Genomic DNA, 21999 nt, shown 5'->3' with positions numbered 1-21999 from the left:
GACCCCAGACTGGGGCACCAGCCCTGAGAACCCCAGCAGCTCCTGCAGCCCTCACTGCCTCAGGCTGTCTGCCCACAGGCTGGAGATACTGGCCCTAAGACCCCAAGGCACGCAGTCCCCTCAGGGCTCAGCCTGGTGGGAAGCTGCCAGCATGGGCTCTGCAGCAGCCCAGCCTGGGTGACCGATGTGCTCGTTAACGGGGACCCAGCCCAGTACCACCAGCCTAGGCTGCCTCCCCTGAGCATCTTGTGAGGAGGAGAGAAAATTTATAGCAGCAATTATTTTCTCACAGTCTGGTGAGCAAGCAATTAGCAGGCAGGAGCAGCCGAGCGCTCCTGCAGTGGGGTCCCAAGCCCTGTCCCCAAACAATGCAGACTCTGCCAGGGACACCAATGCCAGCAGTGGAGCTGCTGCTCCTGAGGCAGAGCAGGAATGTATTACCTGATGGCCTGACGAACGAAGGGCTAGGCCCAGCCAGGAGAGGACTCTTCATGCAGCACCCTGCTCCCTCACCATGGTGAGGCTGGGGGCCCCAGGGGCTCCCCATTTGCCCACAGGCTGTGGCCCCCTGCCCAGCCAGATCTGCTGTAGCAGCCACGGCCCCGCGCAACCAGTCAAAACCTGAGTCGCCCTGGTTGAAGAAAGAAATCTTTATTAATAATTTCAATAATAATAATAATAATAATAATCCTTGTAATAATAATAATAATAATAATAATAATAATAATAATAATAATAATACTGTTTATTAGAATGGTCACACTTTTAAGCATACAGGATGGGCCGGCGCCAGCCCGCACGCCAGGGCGGCGCAGGGGTGCTGTAAGGGAGAAGCCAGTACAGCGATGGACGGAGCTTTGTACAGGGGAGCGGGGCCGGGGCTATGTACACCGGGAATAGAAAAGGGGGAGCTCATCGCTGGGGCGTCGGGGGCGTCTGCAGACTATAAAGTGAGGTTTGAGGAGTGGCAGAGCCAGAAGGGCGCGGGACTGCGCTGCACCCCGGGATGGGCTCCACAGTGTCCCACGCCACTGGGCACCGTGCCCAGCGTGCCGGCGGCTGCAGCCCAGCCTCGCGGCTTGGGTGGGTCCCTCGTGGGTGATGCAGTGGCCTAGACCCCGCGCCCAAGGCTGGGGACATCCCGCTGCCTCAGGCAGGGACGGGTGGCCATGAGCGCGTCCCGTGCCGCAGAGCAAGCAGGAGTGGGACTGGGGCAGCGCCTGGCCCAGCTTTGGTCAGGGCTGGTCCAGGCAGGGCGGGAGCGTGGGCGTCAGGGAAGGAGGGAGGAAGAAGGGGAAGGGAAGGGGTCACAAGCGAGTTGCAAGCTCCTCTTAACAAAAATTCCCTTTAAAAGGCAGAGGGTCGTCCCCTGCAATACCTCAGCACCGCATCCGCGCCGCCGCCCCAGTTCCGCGCTGGAGCTGAGGCCTCGCACACCCGACACGCTGATGGCCGCCAGCGCCGGGGCTCGGGTGGCACCAAGCCGGGTCCCCACCCTGTCACCCGGTCCCACAAGCCGGGCAGGGCGCAGCGCTCTGCCGGCACCCCCAGCGCTGCTGCACCAGGGAAAGGAAGACGTGGCGCCCAGGCCCTGCACCTGGGCGGGGGAGGGCCCCCCGGACCCCCGCGGACCCTCACGCCTGCCTGCACCGGCTCCCTCCCTGCTGGGCTGTGGGGCCGGGGCGCTGGGGGTCCCTCCGGCGCATCCGACCGCCGGTGCTTGCCGCGGCTCCTCTGGGACTCGCTCACTCGGTGTGTGTGGACAGTTGGGATTCACTTGGCTGCTGCCGCTTGCCTTGGTTTCTCTTTTATTTGTTTGGTTTTTCTTTTTTTTTTTTTTCCGTTGCTTAGCTTTAAATTTTTCTATATTTGGGTTCTTTTTTTTTTTTCTTTCTTTTTTTTTTGGGGGGGGGGGGGGCGTGTGTATATTTTTGCCCTTCCTGGTCCCAGAAGGAAACAGCCACAGGTTCACTACAACAGAAACAAGAAAGGCAGGTCTTTCGCTGGAGCACTCAGGCCGAGCTGGTGGCCGGGGGCACGCAGGCACCGTCCCAGCCCAGCCCATCACACCCAGCCCCGCAGAGCAGCGCTCCTGCCCGCCGGGCTGCCCTGGATCCCAAACCCACCCCAGCCTCGCCAGGCCCCACAGCTGGCAGCAACCCCAGCTGGCTCCTCTCTCTCCTATGGGGCAGAGGGGCTGCTCGGGGGGCTGCTGTCCCGTCGAGCCCCAGCGCCTGCGGAGCGAGCAGCCCTGCAGGCTGAGCACATCCGCGGGGGGACGAGCCCTCGGCAGCCCGGCCAGGGCAGCGGGGGCACCCGGCAGCCCGGCTGTGGGCACGGGGCGCTGCTGGGGCGAGGGCTGGCCCCGCTGGAAGGTGCCGGAGAGGCAGGCGGGCGGCAGGACGGAACGGCTGAGGTAACCCTATGGGTGTGGGGTGCTGCTGCCCCACAGAGCCCGGCGCCAGCCCCGGCCACCCGGGCAGCACCCGCGGCTCCTCCGCAGGCTCGGCCTCGGCTCTGTCTGCCTGGTTTGGTTTGGTGCTAGTGAGCATCGGGGGCAGTGGTGGGGGGGCTGGGTCTGTCTTGCTAGTAGGGAGTGAAGCGGCTGTACCCTCCTCGGTATAGACTAGCCTGCAACATCAAAGATGAAAAAAAAGCCAATCAGTATTCAGAGATAGCCAAAGCCTAGATCTTCCCTTTTTTCTCTTCTTTTGTTTTTTCCTCCTCTTTCAAATGACACCAAATCGCTGCTGTCCTTGGGATGTGAGTGGCAGGCAGGGCCACGGTGCCCAGTGCTTCCCAGGCTCTGCGGTGACCACGGGCACTGCCCTGGGGGCAGGGGCCGCTCTATGCCTCCAGCGTGGCACTGCTGTGCCATGCCTGCCAAGGAGCTGCCCCATTCCTGCTGTGGCACTGAGTTGAAAACCCCTAGGATGTAGTGCCCCTGGCCCCTCACTAGCAGCTGCCCAGGGAGTAAAAAAAGGCAGAAAAAGGTTGGCTTTGCGATCCCAGCCGCGAGTGCAATTTTTCATCTTTGATGCTGTCAGAGCTGGCCAAGAGCTGTGGTGTGTGAGGGGCTGCAGTGCCCCCGTGTGTGGCTGCACGTGGGGCCCTGGGGACACTGTCCTGCACTGGGATGACAGAGGAGTCCTGGAGCCTGCCCAGGCAGCCGGTGGGGGACAGCCAGGCCCCTGGGAAGTGGCATGTGTAGGCAGGACTGTGGGGTGTGAGGGGAAGGAGGGGCAGGGGTGGGGTGGGGGTTTCCTCTCCTGCAGACAGAGCCAGGCAGGGGCTGCGCCATTCCCACTCCCCTCCCACAGCCCCCGGCCCTGCCCTGTGCCCCACAGGCCCCACGGCCGCCGTGCCAGACCCTCCCTGGGCTGCCTGCAGCCCCCCAGGAAGCAGAGGAAGGCCGAGGGGCTGCTCTTACCATGGTGCCAATGCTGTACGTGGCGGCGGGGCCAATGGTGTGGTGGTAGGGGTCTGCTGCTGCGTACACTCTGCCATAGCTAGGAGCAAACAGCGGCAGGTGTTAGTGACAACAGCTGGGCTCCTGTCTCCCCTCTGAGCCCTCCCTCCCTCCCAGATGCATCCGGGAGCCCCCCGGATCTCCTTGCTCCCCCTGCAATGGTGCCAACCCTTTCCAGCCTAGCCCTGAGGGCACCAAGGTATCCCTGTCTGCAGACACCCTTCCCATACCTGACTCTGTCCTGTCCCACAGCACTCAGGAGCTGGGGGTGTCAGAGTGGCCATGCAGGGGTGACACAGGGCTCCCCTAGGTGCCATGCCCGCTGCTCACCTGTCGCTGTATGCGGCCGCTGCTGCTGCGGGCTGGGCGTACCTGTAGGCAGCATAGCCCCCCTGCAGGGAGAGAGACTGGTCAAGGGACTGCACCCACTGGGGAGGTGGGGTTGGAGCAGCTGGGTGCCCCATGGCACTGCACGGAGAAGTGTGGGGCCCACAGGGGGTGGTGCCAGTGCCATTGGGCACGCATCAGCCTCATTACCATTCCCCAGGGACTTTCACAAACATTAACCTTAAAAAATTAAATTTCCAGAGAAGAGACTGTCACCTCCCCGCTCGCCTTAATGAGGTGTCACGTTAGATAAATCCTTCAGTGCCCGCCTGAAATATCTCCGCTGGCTCCTCAGACATGGAGGTTAAATGCGGGTGTAAGGAACTGAGGCCATAAATCCCACGTGGCACCAGCCCTGCAAGGGGCTGGCAGGGGCACAGGACTGGGCACAGGATCCTGCGTGGTGTGTGCCACCCAGACTGCTCTAGGAGAAGATGTGCTGTGCTCATGCTCTTGCTGCCACCCAGGGGAAGGGGTTTGGGGGAGGCAGAGCCCACCAGGAACCCGTGTGACACTGCCTGCCCCCTGTGCTGGCATGGGGTCCCCGTCACAGCCCAGCCCTGGGCACAGTGTCACTTACGTAGATCTCAGCTCCGTAGAAGCCATCCTGGTAAACGACCCTGGAAATGAGGCGGAGGCATCAGAGCCCGGCAAGCGCCCCTGGACGAGGGGAGCGGGATGAGGGCAGTGCCTGGGGGAAGCTGCCTCAGCCCCATGGCTCATGGCAAGGGGTGGCTGTCCAGGCCCCAAAGGCACCTCTGGGCTAGGATTCTGGGCAGGGACATGGGCACATGCAGAGGGCACAGCCAAGGGCAAGGCGTGCCAGAGGAGGATCCCGGGGCAGATCTCTGCTGGGAGCAGCCAAGCAGCCACAGATGGCCATGGCTGTGTCTGTGACCCAGGCCATCCCAGCCGCATGTGCTGGGACAGAGTTTCCATTGAACCAACCATCCTGGCTGGAATAACATCCTGTGCCTTGGTGGGCAGGAGGCTGCGGAGCGTGTGGGTCACCCGAGGGCAGCAGAGTGGAGCTGGGACAGAGCCTGTGGCCAGGCAGGAGCTGCAGGAGCTGCAGCCCGTTCCTGACGAGCCCGGTGACGCCCGCACAGGCTCAGAGCGGTGCGGCAGCAGAAGCCCCCCAGCAGCCCCCTGGGGTACTCACGCGCCGTAGGTGGGGATGGGCGGCGGCGGCGGCGCGGCGCGGAAGGTGTTGTAGACAGCGCGGCCCCGGCCCCGGAGGTGTGCCCCTCGGTAAGCCACGGCCGTCCCCGTGGCGGGGTACGGGAACCCCGTTACTGCAGGAGGCAGGGGACACCTGTGGGCTTTGCACGGCAGCACCACACAGCCCCCACGGGGCACCTGTGGCACAGCCCACCCCTGTGCCCTCAGGCTGGCAGGGACACGGCCCCGTGGGGAGGCTGGGAAAGGGGAGGGGATGGGCTGGGATGGGATAGGATAGGACAGGGGAGGGGAGGGGAGGATGAACTGTCCAGGCAGGTGTAAAGGACAGGGAGAGGGGCCAGGGGCTGCTCACTGCACAGAGCAGTGGCAGACACAGGGCAGAGCTGACGTTTGGCGGGAACCCGCAGCGGGTACTGCTGCAGCCCGATGTTACCTGCGTAGAATTCGGGGCCGTAGACTGCTCCCACCACTGGGTTCAGCTTCCAGCCTGTGGGCAGGGAGAGCCAGTAAGGACAGGGCACTCTGCATGGTGCTCTGAGGGGCAACAGCCCCACCCCAGGCAGGAGGAGGGCATGGGGCTGCCCTCCTGCACTGGGCAGCAGTAGTTGCTCTCCCATTTGCCGGCAGTGTGGAGGGCACTGACTGCCAGAGCTCCAGGGCAGCCAGACAGTGCTGGTGCCTGGGGGTGCCCCTGCCTGCTGCAGCCCCTGCTCTCTGGACACTGCCCTTACCGTTGGTGTAGGGGTTGGCCACCTTCTTGTTGGTCATGACCCGGGCCGTGGCATTGTTCACCTGCAGAGAGAGGGATGGGGGCTCAGAGCCTGAGGGACGTGGAGCTGGCGAGGCTGGGGTCCAGGGCCCGCTGCTACTGCTTTGGGGGCCGGAGCAAAGGATGCCAGCTGCACCAGGGACACGAGACAAGGCTCTGCCTGCAGCACCCCGCTGTACACAGACCTGCCTGTGCCTCCAGCCAGCCCAGACCTCCATGCTCCAGCTGTGAGCGTGGCTCAGGCTGCTGGCTGGTGCCCCGAGAGCTGCAGTGCCATGCTCAGGCTGAGCCCCGACATGCTGCCTGTGAGCTCCTGCCCGATTTTGTTGGATGACGTTTTCCTTGTCCATGGGGCATTGCTGTGCCCTGCCAGGCTCCCTCTCTGGTGTCAGCACTGCTGGGGACATTTTGTCCCACTCCCTCTGCCATGTGCCACCTTGTTCCCCACCACCCACCAGCCACCAGCGGGGAGCTGCTGGCAAACGGGCAGAGCCTGATCCCTGTGCTAAGCTTGGAGAAATCAAAGCCTCTGGGGCTGGGCAGCTGCTGGGCACTGCAGGTGTGGAGCTGCGGGTGGATGCTCCCTCCCAGCACAGGGCAGGGGGGGTGGTATGCGGGGCAGAGCCCCAGAGCTCCCTGCAGAGCCTGGGGCGGCTGCTGTGGGCACGGGGGTGTGCCAGCCTTGTCTGTAGCAGGCAGAATGCAGCCCCAGCTGACACCCCGGCTCTCCGTGCACCCGGGAGGTTCCTCTGGGGCCAGACACTCCTTGTGCCAAGCGACGACCTTCCCGCAGCCAACACGCATGCTCCCGTGCCACATTCAGGGACACATGCACGCGCTGGGCACAGCTCCCCAGGGCACCAGGAGCTGCCCCAAGCGCCCCACAGCCCGGGCGGGGGACACGCACACGCAGGCATGGCACGGCACTAGCACACTTATCTGAGCACCTCAATCTTCCGGCCCTCTACGATGGTGCCATTCAGCTTCTCCCGTGCCCGGTCGGCATCTGTGCTAGTTTCAAAAGTTACAAACCCAAAACCCTGTGAGCAGAGGAGAAAAGGAGAAAGAAAGAGACAGAGAGAGACAGAGAGAGGGTGTGGGGACAGAGAGAGAGAGGGGGTGAATCAGGAGAGCTGGCGCAAGAGGTGAGGCTGCCACAGTGCAGAGATGAAGAGCCCAGAGTGGGGTCCCCGCAGGGGCTGGGGGTCCTGGCTGAGGCCCCAGAATCGCCCACGAGCTGGGAGAAGAGTCTGGGAGAGGGGCACAGAAAGCAGGGAAGATACAACAGAGACATCCAGACACAGAGGGACACGAGCTGCCCGTGGTGGGACACAGCAAGCCCTCTCCTCCCTCCAGTGCTGGGTACCGGGACCCGCACGACCTCCTGAGCTGGCGCCAGGGCTGCCCCGATGGGGCACTGCATGCCAGGGTTCCATGGGACAGGAGAGGAGGGGAGAGCAGGTTACAGCACTGCTGGGCAACCTGGCTCCACTGGCACCCTCCCCAGGACTCGCTGTATGGTGCTGGCCTTGGGCATCACCCACCTTGGAGCCCCGCTCATTGAAAATTATCTCCACGTCCAGAATTTTCCCGAATTGCTGCAAGTGGAGAGAACAGAGGGGTGAGTGCCTGCAAAGCCCCTGGCCCTGCATCCAGAGCTGCTGGCATGGGGCTCTGTGCCAGGGATGGGCAGAGGGCTGCGTTGGGGGCCAGACCTGGGCACCCCCAGGGTCATGCAAGGGAAAGCCCTTGTCCCTCCCATGGCTCCCACTCTGACAGAACTTGGGGAGTGTCAACCAAAATTTCATTAACTAACACTGCTCTGAGTCCAAATGAGGGCTGGGAAGGGGACAGTGGAGGGGGACAAGGGCTCTGTGTCACCTCCTGCTCCACACACAGGGCTGGGCAGAATGTCCCTTGGGAGGTGACAGTGCCAAGGGCACAATGGTGCCACGGGGCAGGGATGTGATGGCTGGGTGGATCTGTACTCACCCCAAACATTTGCCGCAGGTCGGGGTCCCGGAATCGAAAGGGAATGTTGGAGACGTGTAACCTCTTGGGCTGCTGCTTGTCTGTGTTGTCTGAGGAGTGTAGCTGCTGGCTGTCTGTCTGTGCCGCTTCGTCTGTCTGCTGCGGGAGGCACCGCTGCCATCAGCCCCCGGCCGTGCCAGCCCCCTGTCCCCAGTGGGAATGTCCCCCTGCCCTGTGCTTGGCCCTGCCTGCCCCCAGGGACACCCTGGACCCTGTGGTCCCCAGGTTCTGGGCAGTACCCCACGGGTGTCCCTCCCTCCTGGTGAGCCAGGGGATGCTGGTGGGGCTATGGGGATGCTCGGGGTGGGGGTGCAGACGCTGCACTCGGGACCGTGTGGAAGGACTGGAAAGTGCAGAGTTCAGCACCTTCCTGGTGCTGCATTCCAGCGCTGTAATTGCCATGGTCTCCTAGAGCAGAGCCAAGCAAGTGGATTACGAGTGATGAGAAATGATGGGGGCTCTGAGGGGGAGCGATGGTGGCAGGAATACCCAGCCTGGTACCCTGTGGGACATTGGCCAGGCAGCACCACTGCCCCAGGACCCTCCTGGCACCTCTGGCACTGCCCTGGACCCCCACAGTAGCACTGCCCCAGCACCCCCCGTGTCTCTGGCACTGCCCTGGACCCTGCAGCAGCACTGTCCCAGCACCCCCCGTGTCTCTGGCACTGCCCTGGACCCTGCAGCAGCACTGTCCCAGCACCCCCGTGTCTCTGGCACTGCCCTGGACCCTGCAGCAGCACTGTCCCAGCACCCCCCGTGTCTCTGGCACTGCCCCGAGCCCACCACAGCCCCAGCACTGCCTTACCGGTACCGTCTGTGTCCCTGCTATGGACTGTGTGCTGGCGTCGCTGCCCGGCTGCTCGGGGTGGCTCTGTGCTGGTGTGTAGAGGGTCATGGCGTGCTCCGGTACCGTGCTCTGCCCCGAGTAGTCCTGCGTGGGGTGGGGGTGCGGCGGCGCGTACTCTGCGGGGATCCCGTTCTGGGGGGGCGGGGGGTACTGGGCGGGGGGGTAGGGCTGAGCCATCGCATCCGGCGGGGCCGTGGCGTCCTGGTTACCCTGCCGAGAGAGCGGCACCGTCCCCCTCAGCTGCTGGCACACCTGGGCTGCCGCTTGCCCTGGGATGGGGTTCTGATCTCCACGGCCAGAGCCAGCCCCACCTGCCCCACTGCCCCCCAGCCTTTGGTGTCTCCCTCACACCCCGGGCTGTCTCTGTGCTCTGGTGGCTTTGGGGTCACGTTGCCAGCAGCTGAGCCCCATCCTCTCCCGCTCCCATGCCCTGCCTGCCCATTGTGCTGGGCTTGGGCAGAAGGACGGAGGCCTCCGTGTGGGGTTTAACTCCTGAAGCTGGCATATCCCTCTCCTTGGGAAGGGAGACCTGGCCAGGCCCCATTTCGGAGCCTGGCACAGGCCAAAGCAGAGCCTGGCCAGCAGCATCATGCTGGGAGCTGCACAGCACCAGCACCGGCTGGGTGGGCTGTCAGGGAGGGATGCTGATGGCCCCTTGGCAAACACCAGACAGGGATCAATTAACCGCTAAATATTTAATTAGGCCCTTTGCTCTAACGCAGCTGGCGTGGCCACCTTGGTCAAACGGGACAAGCTGCACCCACACCAAGGGCCAGGGGCTGCTGGGGTTCACGTGGGGCTGAGAGGGCAGCGTGGGGCTCCCAGGCAGAGTCTGGTCTGCACACCCACCCATCCAGCTACTGCCATCTTCACAGCCCAGCACACCCTTGGTCGTGCCCCTCGCACAGGTGTGCACTGCACCTGCGGCCGGCACGGCTGCAGCCCCCGAGGCAGCGCCAGGGCCGCGGGGGGCAGCGCCCACAGCCCCTTGGATGCTTTACAGCACGCTGCAGCAGCCTCTGGCCTGTGAAATCCATCTGTGGCTCAGCCCGCAGAGACAAGCTCCTTAACTGCGTGTGTGTCGCCGATTTATGTCGGGGAAGGATGGTGGGGGTGGCAGGGGGATGCGCTGGCAGCTGCCGTGCCCAGCCTGTGAGGGTGGCAGCAGAGCCGCAGCGGGGACACACGGAGACCCAGCGGGAATAGCCCCGCTCAGATCTGCAAGTCATGGCGGCAGCAGCGCCTGCCCGCGCTGACTCAGCTGCTCGGGACGCGCCAGCCCGATGCACCTGCCTGCGTGGGCCGGGGCTGTCAGGCTGCAGGAGCCCAGCCCATGGACGGCCCTGCCCCGGGAACTGCCCACGCCACTCCTGCCCACACCCCAGGTGCTCATTCCACCTGACAGGCCAGAGGCTCCATCCTGAGCTCGCCTGGGTCTCGGCACTCAGCCCTCCAGGGAGCTGGCACACACCGACAGTCACCGTGTCACTCTCCCAGTGCTGCTGCCCATTCCTCCCTGCTGATCCCTGGCACCCTGTGCCCATCCCTCCCTGCCTGCACGGGCAGAACCAGGAGCAGCCCACATCCCTCCTGCCTGCTCTGCACTGGACACAGACTTGCTGTCACTATAGCCAGGATCAGACACCGACACGCAGGGACTGGGATGTCAGCAGCGACTGTCCCCACCTGCCAGGTCTTGGGCCCTCCCGGCCCCCCATCGGCCTGTCCCACCAGCCACGTCTGTGTCAGTTGTTAATCAGGGCTGTCGCAGTGCCTGTCAGCTGGGCACTATTTCATTCAGGGACCATTAGGTTCCCCTGGTTGCTGCTCATGGCACTGGAGCTGCGGGTGCTGCAGATCCACAGATCCACGGCTTCCAGGGCCTCCTGTCCGCTCCCAGGGCCTGGCCACCCCACTGGGACAGAGCTGCTCACTCGGGGCTGCTGTGGATGAGGGTTCTATGGGGAAGGGAACACTGACAGGCTTGGCTGTGTGCTGCCCGTGGACATCACACTACTCAGTTCCACACCCCACGCTGCCCACAGCACTGGAACAGCCCCATCCCAGAGCAGTCCCAGGCACTGAGGGTCCCTCTGTTCTTCCCAGGAGGTGGCTGGAGCCCCTTCTGGGGTGTCCCCCTGCACTGAGCACCCAGGGGGTCCCTGGGGACGCATCTCTACAGCCCATGAGAATCCCAGCTCGGGGTGCCTGGCCATGCAGGGAGCCTGTGGCACAGCGCTGGCCTGTGGGTGCCAGGGACAGGGGCTCTGAGAGACACCCCTTGCTCTGCCAGCACCCAGCCCTCCTGGGGGCATGGGGACGCTCCCACACTTTGCTTTTGACACTTGCAGTAAAAGAAATTCTGGTCCTTAACAGCCCTTGGCGTCGTTCAAAATGAGACAGATCAGTTCAGTGCCTGAGCCTGGAGCAAAGCTGGCAGCACAGGGGGCACAAGCTGTACCTGGCACCTCTGCTGCCCACCTGCTCGGGCAGGTACCAGCAGGACTGTGGCATGGCCCTGTGCTGAAACACCACTGCCCCAGGGATGGCAGTGGAGAGGCTGGGACAGGGAGCCCAAGTTCCCCTGCCCCGTGTCCCCTGCCCCATGTCCTCTGCCATGTGTCCCCTGCCCCTGTCCCCTGCCCCTGTCCCCTGCCCCGTGTCCTCTGCCCTGCCCAGTCTCAGTCTCGCACCACCAGCCCTGCGCAGTGGCTGAGGCAGCAGGCAGGGGGTAGATATCATCTTTAGCTGATTAAATGTCCCTCATTAACGAGTTTCTTTAATTAATGAAGTTTTTTTGTTTGCTCCACTTGCTTCCTCCCCCCACACTCTGCCTCCTCAGCACAATCCAGGCCATTTCCTTTCAAGTCATTTAGCGCGTGGGGCCAGTTCCTGCCGACACCGCATTTTGGTGATTGTGCCTGTCAGCTCGGGGCTGACGCCGCCGTTTCCCACATTTGTTCCTTTTGAAGAAAATAACGTGCCAGGAGCCCCCGGACACAGAGGACGGGTGAGAGCAATCACCCGAGTGCAGAGCCCTGCACCAAGGATGAGGCAGCTGCCGGCCACGAGCACCTGCACAGGGCCACCAACCTCGCCGTGACAGCGTGCTGCCAGCACGGTGTGACGGTGCCACGCAGGAGGGCTGGGCTGACGGCGCTCACCAGCACCTGTCCCTGCTGCTGCCACCGACGTGCCAGCTTCCTGCCAGCCTCACGGCCATAGTGCTGCCTCGGCCTGACCCCAGCCCCATCTCCAGCCCAGGGCAACTCCCACCAGCCGACTCTGCTGTGCCCTGCCTGTGCTGCATGGGGCTGATGCTGCAGGGGTGGCACAGCACAACACAGCCTGGTGACGGCATGGCACTGCCCAACCATGGCATGGCACTGCCTGGTGACGGCATGGCACTGCCCAACCATGGCATGGCACTGCCTGGTGACGGCATGGCATTGCCTGGTCACGGCATGGCACTGTCTGGTCATGGCATGACACTGCATGGTCACAGCATGGCACTGCCTGGTCATGGCATGGCACTACCCGTCACAGCATGGCACTGCCCAGTCACAGCATGGCACGGCCCAGTCATAGCATGACACTGCATGGTCACAGCACTATTAGGTCACGGCACACGCACAGCTGGGTGAAGCCACATGTGGGGAGAGTGAAGACAGCCCTGTCACTACACACTCCCCACCCTGACAGCAGTCCCCTCTGCCTGTGGCTGTCCTGCTCCTCCCACTGGGAACCAGGCACCTGCTGCAGGGGGAAAGAGGGGCCCACAGCACCACGGTATCCACAGAGCCCCCCATGCTCCTGCCAGCTGCAGAGCCTCAGAAAGCATATTCTGCAGGCAGGGCAGTAAGGAGTGCAGGCAGGGCAGGGCAGGGCAGGCAGAAACCACTTTGCTGTGACCTGGAATGGCTCCTGCCTGCTTGCTAATGCCAGGGCACACCCTTGCTTCATCATGAGGGAGCCTGAGGTCACTGCTGAGCACAGGGAAGGGTGCTCAGCAATTCCAAACGTCTCCTGTGGGGACCCGCTGTGCCCACCAGCAGGACACTGGAGCGAGGAGCAGCCAGGGAGACTGATGGGGCCATCAGCCCTTACACCCACTGCCCGGGAGCAGGGCGAGTGGAAACTGTGCTGAGCAGCAGAGACGGATTCAAGAAATGCCCCAGTGGAGGCAGGAGGGTCCTGGCATGGCCCAAGGTTGCCCCCAGGCATCCTGGGCCCATGCAGGCATCTCCGTGCCCAGCAGGACTCATCTGCATGACAGATGCAGCGCTCCCCCTTCAATCCGGCCCTCGCTCATGCTAATGACTGTCAACACGGAACAGAGGCCATGAAGGGGAAGAAAATTACTCCCTGAAAAGGAATTGACTGATCCCTGTCATTTCTCACAAAACCACTGACCTGTAAATATTTCATTACCCCAAAAGCTGTGCCATCCATACAAAGCAGCGTCCAGCGCTGTGCAGAGCTGCTGGCTGCGGGGCAGGGGGTCAGGGAGCCCCAACAGGGACCAGCCCTGCCCACCGTGGGGATGCCAGGAGCTGCTGGTGGGTTGCTTACCCCCAAAGTGGGGCCACGGTAATCCCACAGAGAGCTGGGGGACATGATGGGGATGGACCCTGTGCGGGAAGCAGGGGAGGAGCGAGGAGCTGCAGGGACCAGCGGCAGCAGCTGCTGCGCTGAATGTCTTCATCAGCAAAGCGCAGGGAGGGGTGAGAGGCTGGAAATGGCATCTGCCAGGGACGCTGGGTGGGAAAGGAGTGCTCCAGTGAGCAGGCAGCACCTGAGGGGGAGGAGGAGGAGCAGCGGGGGGAAGCAGAGCAGCCTGTTGGCATGCGAAACACAATTTTTCTGGGCTGCCACGCGTTTCCCGGCACTGTGCATCCCCCTACCCTGCTCCTGCCCTTGGCCCCCCTGGGCTCCAGCTCACAGAGGCAGGGACGCTGCTGCCCCTCTGCCCACGGCAGCCTGGGGAGGACAGGCAGAGCGATGTGACATCCAGAAGTGGGGATGACACAGGACACACACCAGCACGTGTGTCCCTGTCACCTCCGGCACGGGCGGAAGGGCCACGGTCCGGCCCCGCTCCTGGCTCTGCCAGCTGGAAACTTCGGAGCTGAGGCTTCATGAAATATTCATGAAGTAAATGGTGCAATTTCATCTGCATTCAGCCAACTTCATGTATATTTCAGAGTATTATGAAATGATAATGTTGTGTAACCAAGGCGAGACGGGGGTGCTGGGGGGGGCTCCCGGCCACCCCCGCCTGCAGCTCCCGGCTCGCCATGTACCGGTGCCACCGCACCGGCAGGGACCGACGGCTGCGTCAGCGCCGGGGACACGGCAGGATCAGGCGCGGCGGCGGGAGGAACAGAGCTCCGGGATGCACAGCCCTCTGGCTCCCTCCCGAACACCGCCCGCCACCGCCACCGGGGCCCGGGCTCACCCACGGCAGCTCCCGAACTGCCAGCGGTGCCAGGGCACACCTGTGGCAGTCCTTGGTGGCATCCCTGGTGGCACAGCTCTGCCTCCAGGCACACCGGGGCGAGTCAGACCTGGTGTTCGCAGCGCTGGCTGGGATTCCCAGCAGTGTTCGGTCCCCAGTGGTCACCAAAAGGTTGTGACAGGTGGCACACGAGGCACAAGCTAGGCTGCAGAGCCCAGGGGTGGGCTGGAGGTAACCCGAGTCCTCAGCAGCCCCTCCTGAGCTCTGCAGGTGGCAGAGTGCCACACGCACGTACCCACGCGTGGCACGGCTCAGTGGTGACCGCTCTGCTGCTCCAGTGGGCCTGGGCCAGCGGCTGTGTTCCCCCTGCTGGAAAGGGCTGGGCCTCTAGAATCCTCACGAGGAGCTGCCAGAGCCCAGCCGCGGGCAGACAGCTCCAGACCTGCGGGCAGCGGCACCAGTGGCCACGTCCGGTGGCCTCACACCTCCCACAAGCCCCACACCAGCTCCACTGCCCCCCCACACCTGGCCCCACTGCTCACAGGGCCCCAGGAACCCTGCTGAAGCCTGGGTCCTGCACCTGCAGAGCTCCTCGCACCCCAGCGCCCAGCCACAGCCCCTGTCACTGTCACACCAGTGCCACCGTGCTGCTCTGGCACAGCTGCATGTGGCACTCGCTCACCCAGACGGTGTGGGCACTCGTGGCACCACAGACCCATGCGTGTGCCTGGACAGTGCTTGCACGCAGCCCTCTCTAATAGGCAGCCAGGAGCATAATTTTTCCTCTAATTACATATTCAGCACTTCTGAGAAAATGAGATTTTGGTAATTCAATTGGACTGAGAAGCAGCGCTATAATAAAATGAAATTTGTAACAATCGTGCAGTTAAATTAGTTAAATGGAGAGGAAGGAGCTGTGGAAAATTGACCCCTCGATCTCCTAAAGACTAATCAGACATTTGAACCGGGCTGTGCTAACAAAACGCCCGGGGTGTGCGGCACAGAGTGAGGGAAGAGCAGAGATGCCCTGAGGGCAGGGCTGGGAAACAGCCGGGCACCTGGCGGTGTCACAGAGGGGACGTCCCTGCTCCGGCCTGGGGTGGCATGGCATGGCTTTGGCAGGCAGTGAGCCAGGTAAGGAGCTGGAGCCATGCCCTCTGTGGCACTGCCACTGCCAGGGCCTGGCCACTGGGTCTTGGCAGTGGCCAAAACCATGGAGGCCACTGTCCCCAGCGGCTCCTGGACGCACACCACGTCCCTGCTGGGTGTGCAGGGGGTGCCCAGTGGTCCCTTTCTGCCAGCAGGGACCACAGGGACATGCCTGGCAGTGTGACCAGCCCTGAGTGGGGACAGCCACTGCAGGACACCCAGACAGGGATGGCACCCAGTGTCAGGCTGGTGGGCAGAGAGCATCCCATGGGCTGGAGGGGTCTGCAGCAGGTACAACGTAATTACCTTCAATATTTATCTTGTTGTTCATCTTTTCTATTTTTTTCTTGTAAGAGAAAAGGAGAAAAAGACGAGTTTCTCATTTGCAAGTTAATTAGTCTAATTACCTCTAATTAAGGGCTCCCCACACAATGCAGATCACAAATTAGCTGCCACTGTCGCCTGCTCCCACTCTTTTCTCCCCCGTTTTGATTTTCCACAGGAGCTGTTTGAAGGCTGTGGTGAGAACCCGTGTGTGGATCCTGGCTGGGCACAGCAGGGCTTGTATGGAATGTGGGAACAGCACCCAGCCCCTGGCAGGCGATGCCCACAGCACTGTGGGGGCCCCCACAAACTCTTCACCTGCTGGAACACTCCAAGAGTCAGGGGGCTGCTCCCTCCTGGCCCCTGGAACACCAAGGGACGTGGTGCAGCTTAAAGCCCTGCTGGGGCTGCCCATGGGCAGTGGAGGGTCACGTGAACCAGCAGCTTCAGCCCACAGCTCCCAGCCCAGAGCTTCATCCCAGAGCTCCAGCCCAGAGCTCCCAGCCCACAGCTCCCAGCCCAGAGCTCCCAGCCCAGAGCTCCCAGCCCAGAGCTCCCAGCCCAGAGCTCCCAGCCCAGAGCTCCCAGCCCAGAGCTCCCAGCCCAGAGCTCCCAGCCCAGAGCTCCCAGCCCAGAGCTCCCAGCCCAGAGCTCCCAGCCCAGAGCTCCCAGCCCAGAGCTCCCAGCCCAGAGCTCCCAGCCCAGAGCTCCCAGCCCAGAGCTCCCAGCCCAGAGCTCCCAGCCCAGAGCTCCCAGCCCAGAGCTCCAGCCCAGAGCTCCCAGCCCACAGCTCCAGCCCAGAGCTCCTGCCCAGAGCTCCATCCCACAGCTTCAGCCCAGAGCTCCAGCCCAGAGCTCCCAGCCCACAGCTCCCAGCCCAGAGCTTCATCCCAGAGCTCCAGACCACAGCTCCGGCCCAGAGCTCCAGCCCAGAGCTCCCAGCCCACAGCTCCAGCCCAGAGCTCCCAGCCCAGAGCTCCCAGCCCAGAGCTCCTGCCCAGAGCTCCCAGCCTGCTCAATGGCACTGGCACGTCACTGAGTCAGTGGCCATGGCATGGCCAGGACTGCACAGCCCCTGACCACACACTGCTAGGCTCACACCAGCACTGGAAGATCCACCTTCTTCCCTGGACATTTAGTTCTCCTGTGCCCAGGCACCCTTCCCAGCCTTCTCAACACAGGCACAGCTCCTCACACCCTCCTGGCACCCAGCCCCACACCTGCCTACAAAAACCAGCAGCACTGAAGTGACGAACGCCCTTCCTGGAGGGGCTGCAGTGTCCCTTGGTGCCCTGGCTCCTCCATGGAAGCCCACTCACTATCCCACAGGATAGTGACACAGTGACCCCACACAGGAGCCCCCACCCCTGTGGGGACAGCAGCCAGGCAGCCAAGTGACCCTGAAGCTCCTGGAGGTGCCCGGGTGCCCAGCTGCAGCTCCCAGCACTCTGCCCAGCCCTGGCTGCAGCCCGTGGAGCTGGCCTGGCCGGGGAGCTGCACAGAAAACCATGTTTCAAAAGCATCTTCCTTTTGGATGGTGGCCCCTGAGCGGGGGCAGCCCCAGAGCCAGGGGTGGTGCAGCTGGTGGAACTGGTGGGGGTGGCCTGCACCCGCTCTCCTAATTAGCCTTTCTTTGTTACACCCCCCACTCCAACTGCATGTGATGCTTTAAAGAATGACAGATACTAAATCTAATTTAATCTACTCATTCACCCATCCCTATAGCACAAAAATAGGAATATACCTATAAAAAGAGCTTTGCCAGGCAGTGTGGGCCAAAATCACAGCTATTGTGGGAAAAGCAGCTTTGCAAAGCTAAAATTAATATCAATGTTTTCAGTATAAAAGAACCCGAACCAGAAAACACGTTTTTGGGGCTCTAAGGGCTGTCCTCAGTGAGCAGGACAGCTGCCACAGCATGGCCAGAGGCGGGAGCTGCCGTGCCAGGTCTCGCAGCCGCGCGATGCCCGGGCAGGGGGAGAAACCCGGTTTGAAACAAACCCGCTGCTGCAACACGCGGCACCACCGCTCGGAATAGACCCGCTCCCTAAAAATATAACATGCTAAACTTGGCAGCAGCCCTTTCGGAAAGGAATTTTCCGAGCAGGATTTGCAGAGGCTGTTTCCCGGCGCGCCAGGCGTCGCTCAGCTGAGTCTCCTGCGCCGTGGTGTGACTGTGAGCAGCGGGGATGTTCCCGGCCAGGAGCATCCCAGGGGCAGCACCGCAGTGGGCCTCAGCACATCTGTACGTCAGCCCGGGCTGGGCTCACACCTGCACGTGGCTGGGGCTGCACCTGGGCCGTGCAGGGTACAGCACTGATCTGAGCCTCAGAGCCTGGCTGTGCTCTGGGTCAGCACCGAGCCTGCCCTGCAGCCGTCACTTGCTCACTCACAACAGCTGAGATGTGTTTCAAGCACTGACTGAATCCTCTGTTAACCAAACGAAGCCACCCAAGAGTCCTTCCACACCCAGACCCTCACTGAGCAAGAACCAAATGTCCCTGCCAAGCCCCACCGAAGGGTGCAGCGTTCCCACTGACCCAGGCTGCAGACATGCACCCGCCCTCCCGTGGCCGCTGCCCTCCAGCCCTCCAAAAGTCCTGCTCTTGGAGCATGGCAGTGCCAGGGGGAGTTCCGGGGCACGGTGTGGCTGCACAACCCAGAATGCCAAGGACCATGGCTCCTGTGGCTGAGCCAGGGTGGCCACGTGAGGAAAGCGGAGCAGAGTGAGCTGAGAGGCACCCACAGCACCTGGAAGAGCCACTGGCACTGCTGAGCCCTCCCTGGTGCTGGAAGAACTGAGGTTTTGTTGAGAGCTGAAAACACTGGGGCTGGGAGCTATGGAACATCAGCAGCATCCTCAGGGACCAGTCCAGCCACAGGCTCCTGGCAGGGACACACTGTCTAAGGGGGCGAGGGCAGTCACTGCATGCAGAGCCTGGCATGCCCCAGCTCTTGACCGACTGGCCAGCCCAGCACTCAGTCCTGGCCACTGGCCCAGGCACCTTCTTACAAACCAGAAAGGGTTTGGACAGGGACCTGTAACCCAGGGAGTCACAACCAGGCCCCCCAGACCCCACGGCACAGCCAGGCAAGGGAAAGTCAGCTGAACCCTCTCAGGTGTCCCTCCTACACAGAGGTGAGCCAGGCCAGCTGGCCAGAACCAGCTCTGGGATGGGCACGTGCCCTCGGGCAGCAGCAGCATTGCTCCCTGTGTGCTTCTGGGGTGCACAGTCTAAAACCCAGAGCAAATTCAGAGCTAAAGCAGGTGCCCACCCATTGAGGGGCCCATCAGCCACGCATGGCCCATGCCCCTGCCCCACGTGATGGCCTCCAGTGACACCTTGTCACACTCTCCCCAAGTGCTGGGTGCAGAACCTCAGCACAGGATAAACCCCAGGAAGAGGATGGAGATTTTCACCTCCATCATGCTCATCAGCCGGGTGAAAATCCAACTCCAAATTCTGTAACAAAACCCTCCTCCTGGCTTGCAAGTCCAGAGCTGCTGCCAAGGAGCAGGAGGCTTCTGGGAGAGCAGAGAGGAAGAGATGCAGAACACAACGGTCAAACCAAACCAGGCAGGGTTTGGGAGCTGCCAGGTGCAGAGCTGCACACCCAGGAAAGTTTCTGCTTCCCAGGGACCTGCAGCTCCTCCTTCCCAGCCCTGCAGGCACTGGGAGCACCCGTTGGGCTGTGCTGTCACTGCCACTGCTGCCAGACCCAGGCCGAGCCATGCCAGAGTGCTCTGCAGGGCAAGAGAGCAGCACAGCTGAGCCCCTGGTGTGGCCAGGGACAGGGGGATCCCAGCTGGAGAGGGACATCTCCCATGCTGCAAGACAGGCCCTGGGCCCTGCACTGGCTGTCACTCCAAAGCATCCTTGTGCTCCCTTCCTCAGGACAGAAACCGTCCCCTGGACAGGTGGGGGTTCAGGGACAGTTTTTGCCCCGTGTCAGACGTGCGGCAGCCACAGGGACATCAGTGCAGCTTTGGGAAGGGTGAAACCCAGCGCAGCCCTGGCTGTCCCCAGGCTCTGCCCACGGGAGGGTGCCATAAATCACGCGCCCGTCTCGGCAGCCCTGCCGCAGCCCCCGTGCCCACGCTCGTGCAGCCAGCTCTGGCCTCCAGCGCGGGAGAGAGACCTGGGCCTCGCCATCCCCACCACCGCTGGCCACGACCCCGCTCGGACACCACTACAGACACCCCAAGGGACAAACACTCCACAGCCTTCCCCGCTGGGGCGGAGGGTTGGCACCTGCGTGCCTGTCCTCGCCGCTGGGTGAACCGCGCTGGGTACGCCAAGTGCAGGGAGGATGCCATGAATTTTTAAACTCCTGAAGGCACAAATGGAGTGGTTTGCCTGGCTGGGAGACGGGATTTCCGACGCAGCACAGAGGCATTTGAGGAAGATGCTGCCTCTCCCAAGCTGCCCTTCCCCTGGGATGATGGGCCCAGGAACCTCGCACTCAGGGTCCAGCACAAGAACCAGGACAATCCTGTGGGACAGCGAAACCTTGGCCCAGGTGAAGGCCCAAACTGAACGACCTAAGCAGCTTCTATCTGCTTCTATCTGCCCAAGCCGGGCACCACGTGCCCCCAGTCCCTCTGCAGCAGCTTCCAGCGGCAGCGGGACAGCCCCACGCCCGCCCGGCTGTGGACACGCACACATACGTGCACACGCGTGTGCACGCACGAGCTCATCACCTTCCCTTCCGCTCAGGCCACGCAGGAGCCTCGTTCCTTCACCCGAGCATCCATCATCGCCAAGCGGCAGCAGCGCCGAGGCGGGGAAGCGCTGGAGCCGCGCCGGCGCCTCTGCCTGCCGCACTGCCCGCGCCTCTGCCCTGGCCCTGCTCCCGCCGCCACGGCGGGGAACGCGGAGAAACCCCAAAAGCTGCAGCCGAGGAGCCGAGCCGCCCCGGCGGCACAACTCCGGCTGCCGTGGGGCTGGAGCGGGGAGGCTGCGAGGAAGCTGTCAAGCTCCTACCCTCTGCCCAGAGGGAACCAGCCAGAAACACGTGCGAACCGGAAAGCAAAAAAATCCCCTGGAGAGGGTGGCTTACCTGTTGGAGGTAGAGGAAGGCTGGAGGACAGGGGAGAGAGTGAGGAAGCATGCCTGAGTTGGAGACAAGGAGGCAGCCCGAGTTAGCCATGGAGCACAGCATGTGTCGACAGGTAGCCGTGGAGCTGCTCGCGGGTCCGTCCTCTTCCGCACACTGCTATCCACCGCTATCCTCGTCTTCCCGGCTGGCCCCTCGGGCTCTCCCCTCCTCGCCGTCCCTCCCGACCCCTCGGCGCTAGTTAGGAGGGTTCATCTGCGGCAGGCCGGCCGCGCCGCCGCCGGAGCAGCGCTTGGCTCTTCACTTCGGGGCCATTAGACACTGGCACTGAGCGCACGGTCTGCAAAGGGTGTGCGTGAGCCAGAGCGGAGCGGGAGAGAAAGGAAGGGGAGGAGGAAGGAGAGAGGGCTCGGGAGCGAAATAAAAGGGGTGGGAGTTGGAGGAGGAGGGGGAGTCCCCTGTGCATTCAGACATCAAACAGAGCTCTGTATAAAATGAAGAGAATCCGTAATGACATGAGAACAGCTGATCCCGCACTTAACCCCTCCACCGCCGCCGCTCTGCAGATGGCTTCCCCGTCGCCCTCGCCACCCCGGCCGCACGCTGGGGAAGCAGCCGGGCAGGACGCGGCCGGGCGGGCAGAGCCGGCTCCGCTCCCGGCGCTGGCTCCCAGGGGAGGAAGGCTCTTACCGGGAGTCGCGGTGCTGCAGCGCGGTGCCGCGGGAAGCTGTGCGGGCAGCGGCGGCGGCGGGGCTGCCGGGGACTCCCCCGTGCTCACTCCGCCGCACACGTGCACACCGCCACGCTCTCGCTGCGAGACGCCGGCGCTGCCGGGCCCGGGAGCCGCGCAGCAACCCCTGCTCCGCCTCCTCGGAGCCACCGGCCCCGCACGGCCCCGCAGCCGCGGGCAGCCCGCAGCGTTCCCTGCCGGACCAGCCGCCCCTCACCGACGCCCGCATGCCCCGGGCACCACTGCTCAACCCTGCCAAGGTGTGGGAGCCCCCGGCAGGGCCCTGTGAGTCCCCACCTGCCTGCCCGTCCCCCAGGCACGGAGGGCTGCGGGGACTCCTGCCCCTCGGGGTGACATGAGGGGCGCTGCCCGCTGGCACTGGCTTCCTTGCGCTCCCCAAGCGATGGGGACCCTCTGCCCCAAGATCCACAGAGGTCAGCCCCGGCAGGGCTCCAGAGGTGCTCTGGCGTTTCCAAGGGCCCTGCGGTGCTGCCAGCAGCCCTGACGCATCCACACCACACTCGCCGCTGTCACAGCTGCCATGGCAATAGCCTACGTGCCAGTGCCCGCGAGGGACAGCCGCGTGTGTTCGCTC

The 21999-nt window shown here is 63.2% G+C and overlaps 1 protein-coding gene across 2 annotated transcripts; it reads right to left on the bottom strand.

The window, feature by feature from the left end:
- Positions 1-1883: 1883 nt before the first annotated feature.
- On the bottom strand, positions 1884-21474 carry RBFOX3 (RNA binding fox-1 homolog 3). Of its 2 annotated transcripts, XM_041409173.1 has the most exons (13): positions 21365-21474; positions 20678-20730; positions 8644-8895; positions 7800-7937; positions 7352-7405; positions 6755-6847; positions 5770-5830; positions 5472-5525; positions 5019-5151; positions 4437-4476; positions 3800-3861; positions 3431-3509; positions 1884-1971 (listed from the first exon to the last, which is right to left on the bottom strand). In XM_041409173.1, the coding sequence occupies exons 2-13, from the start codon at positions 20726-20728 to the stop codon at positions 1969-1971; spliced, it is 1020 nt and encodes a 339-aa protein (XP_041265107.1). In that variant the 5' UTR covers positions 20729-20730; positions 21365-21474; the 3' UTR covers positions 1884-1968. The 2 variants fall into 2 exon arrangements, with proteins under 2 accessions (XP_041265107.1, XP_041265106.1); XM_041409172.1 differs by lacking the exon at positions 21365-21474 and having other exon boundaries at positions 20678-21081.
- Positions 21475-21999: the final 525 nt, after the last annotated feature.

This window comes from Onychostruthus taczanowskii, unplaced genomic scaffold, assembly GCF_017590055.1.
Source record: "Onychostruthus taczanowskii isolate IOZ18803 unplaced genomic scaffold, ASM1759005v1 scaffold30, whole genome shotgun sequence".
NCBI classification, from domain to species: domain Eukaryota; kingdom Metazoa; phylum Chordata; class Aves; order Passeriformes; family Passeridae; genus Onychostruthus; species Onychostruthus taczanowskii.
The sequence above is the reverse complement of the archived record's forward strand: the minus strand, read 5'-3'. Positions and strand labels throughout refer to the sequence as shown.

Bases quoted from the DNA above. Each gene is read 5' to 3' on its own strand.
- RBFOX3 (XM_041409172.1), bottom strand. From the start codon at position 20,779: ATGCTGTGCTCCATGGCTAACTCGGGCTGCCTCCTTGTCTCCAACTCA. The intron at 5,526-5,769 runs GTAAGGGCAGTG...CCCTGCCCACAG, and splicing joins GGCCAACCCCTACACCAACG to GCTGGAAGCTGAACCCAGTG. The intron at 3,510-3,799 runs GTGAGCAGCGGG...GTTTGCTCCTAG, and splicing joins GCGGCCGCATACAGCGACAG to CTATGGCAGAGTGTACGCAG.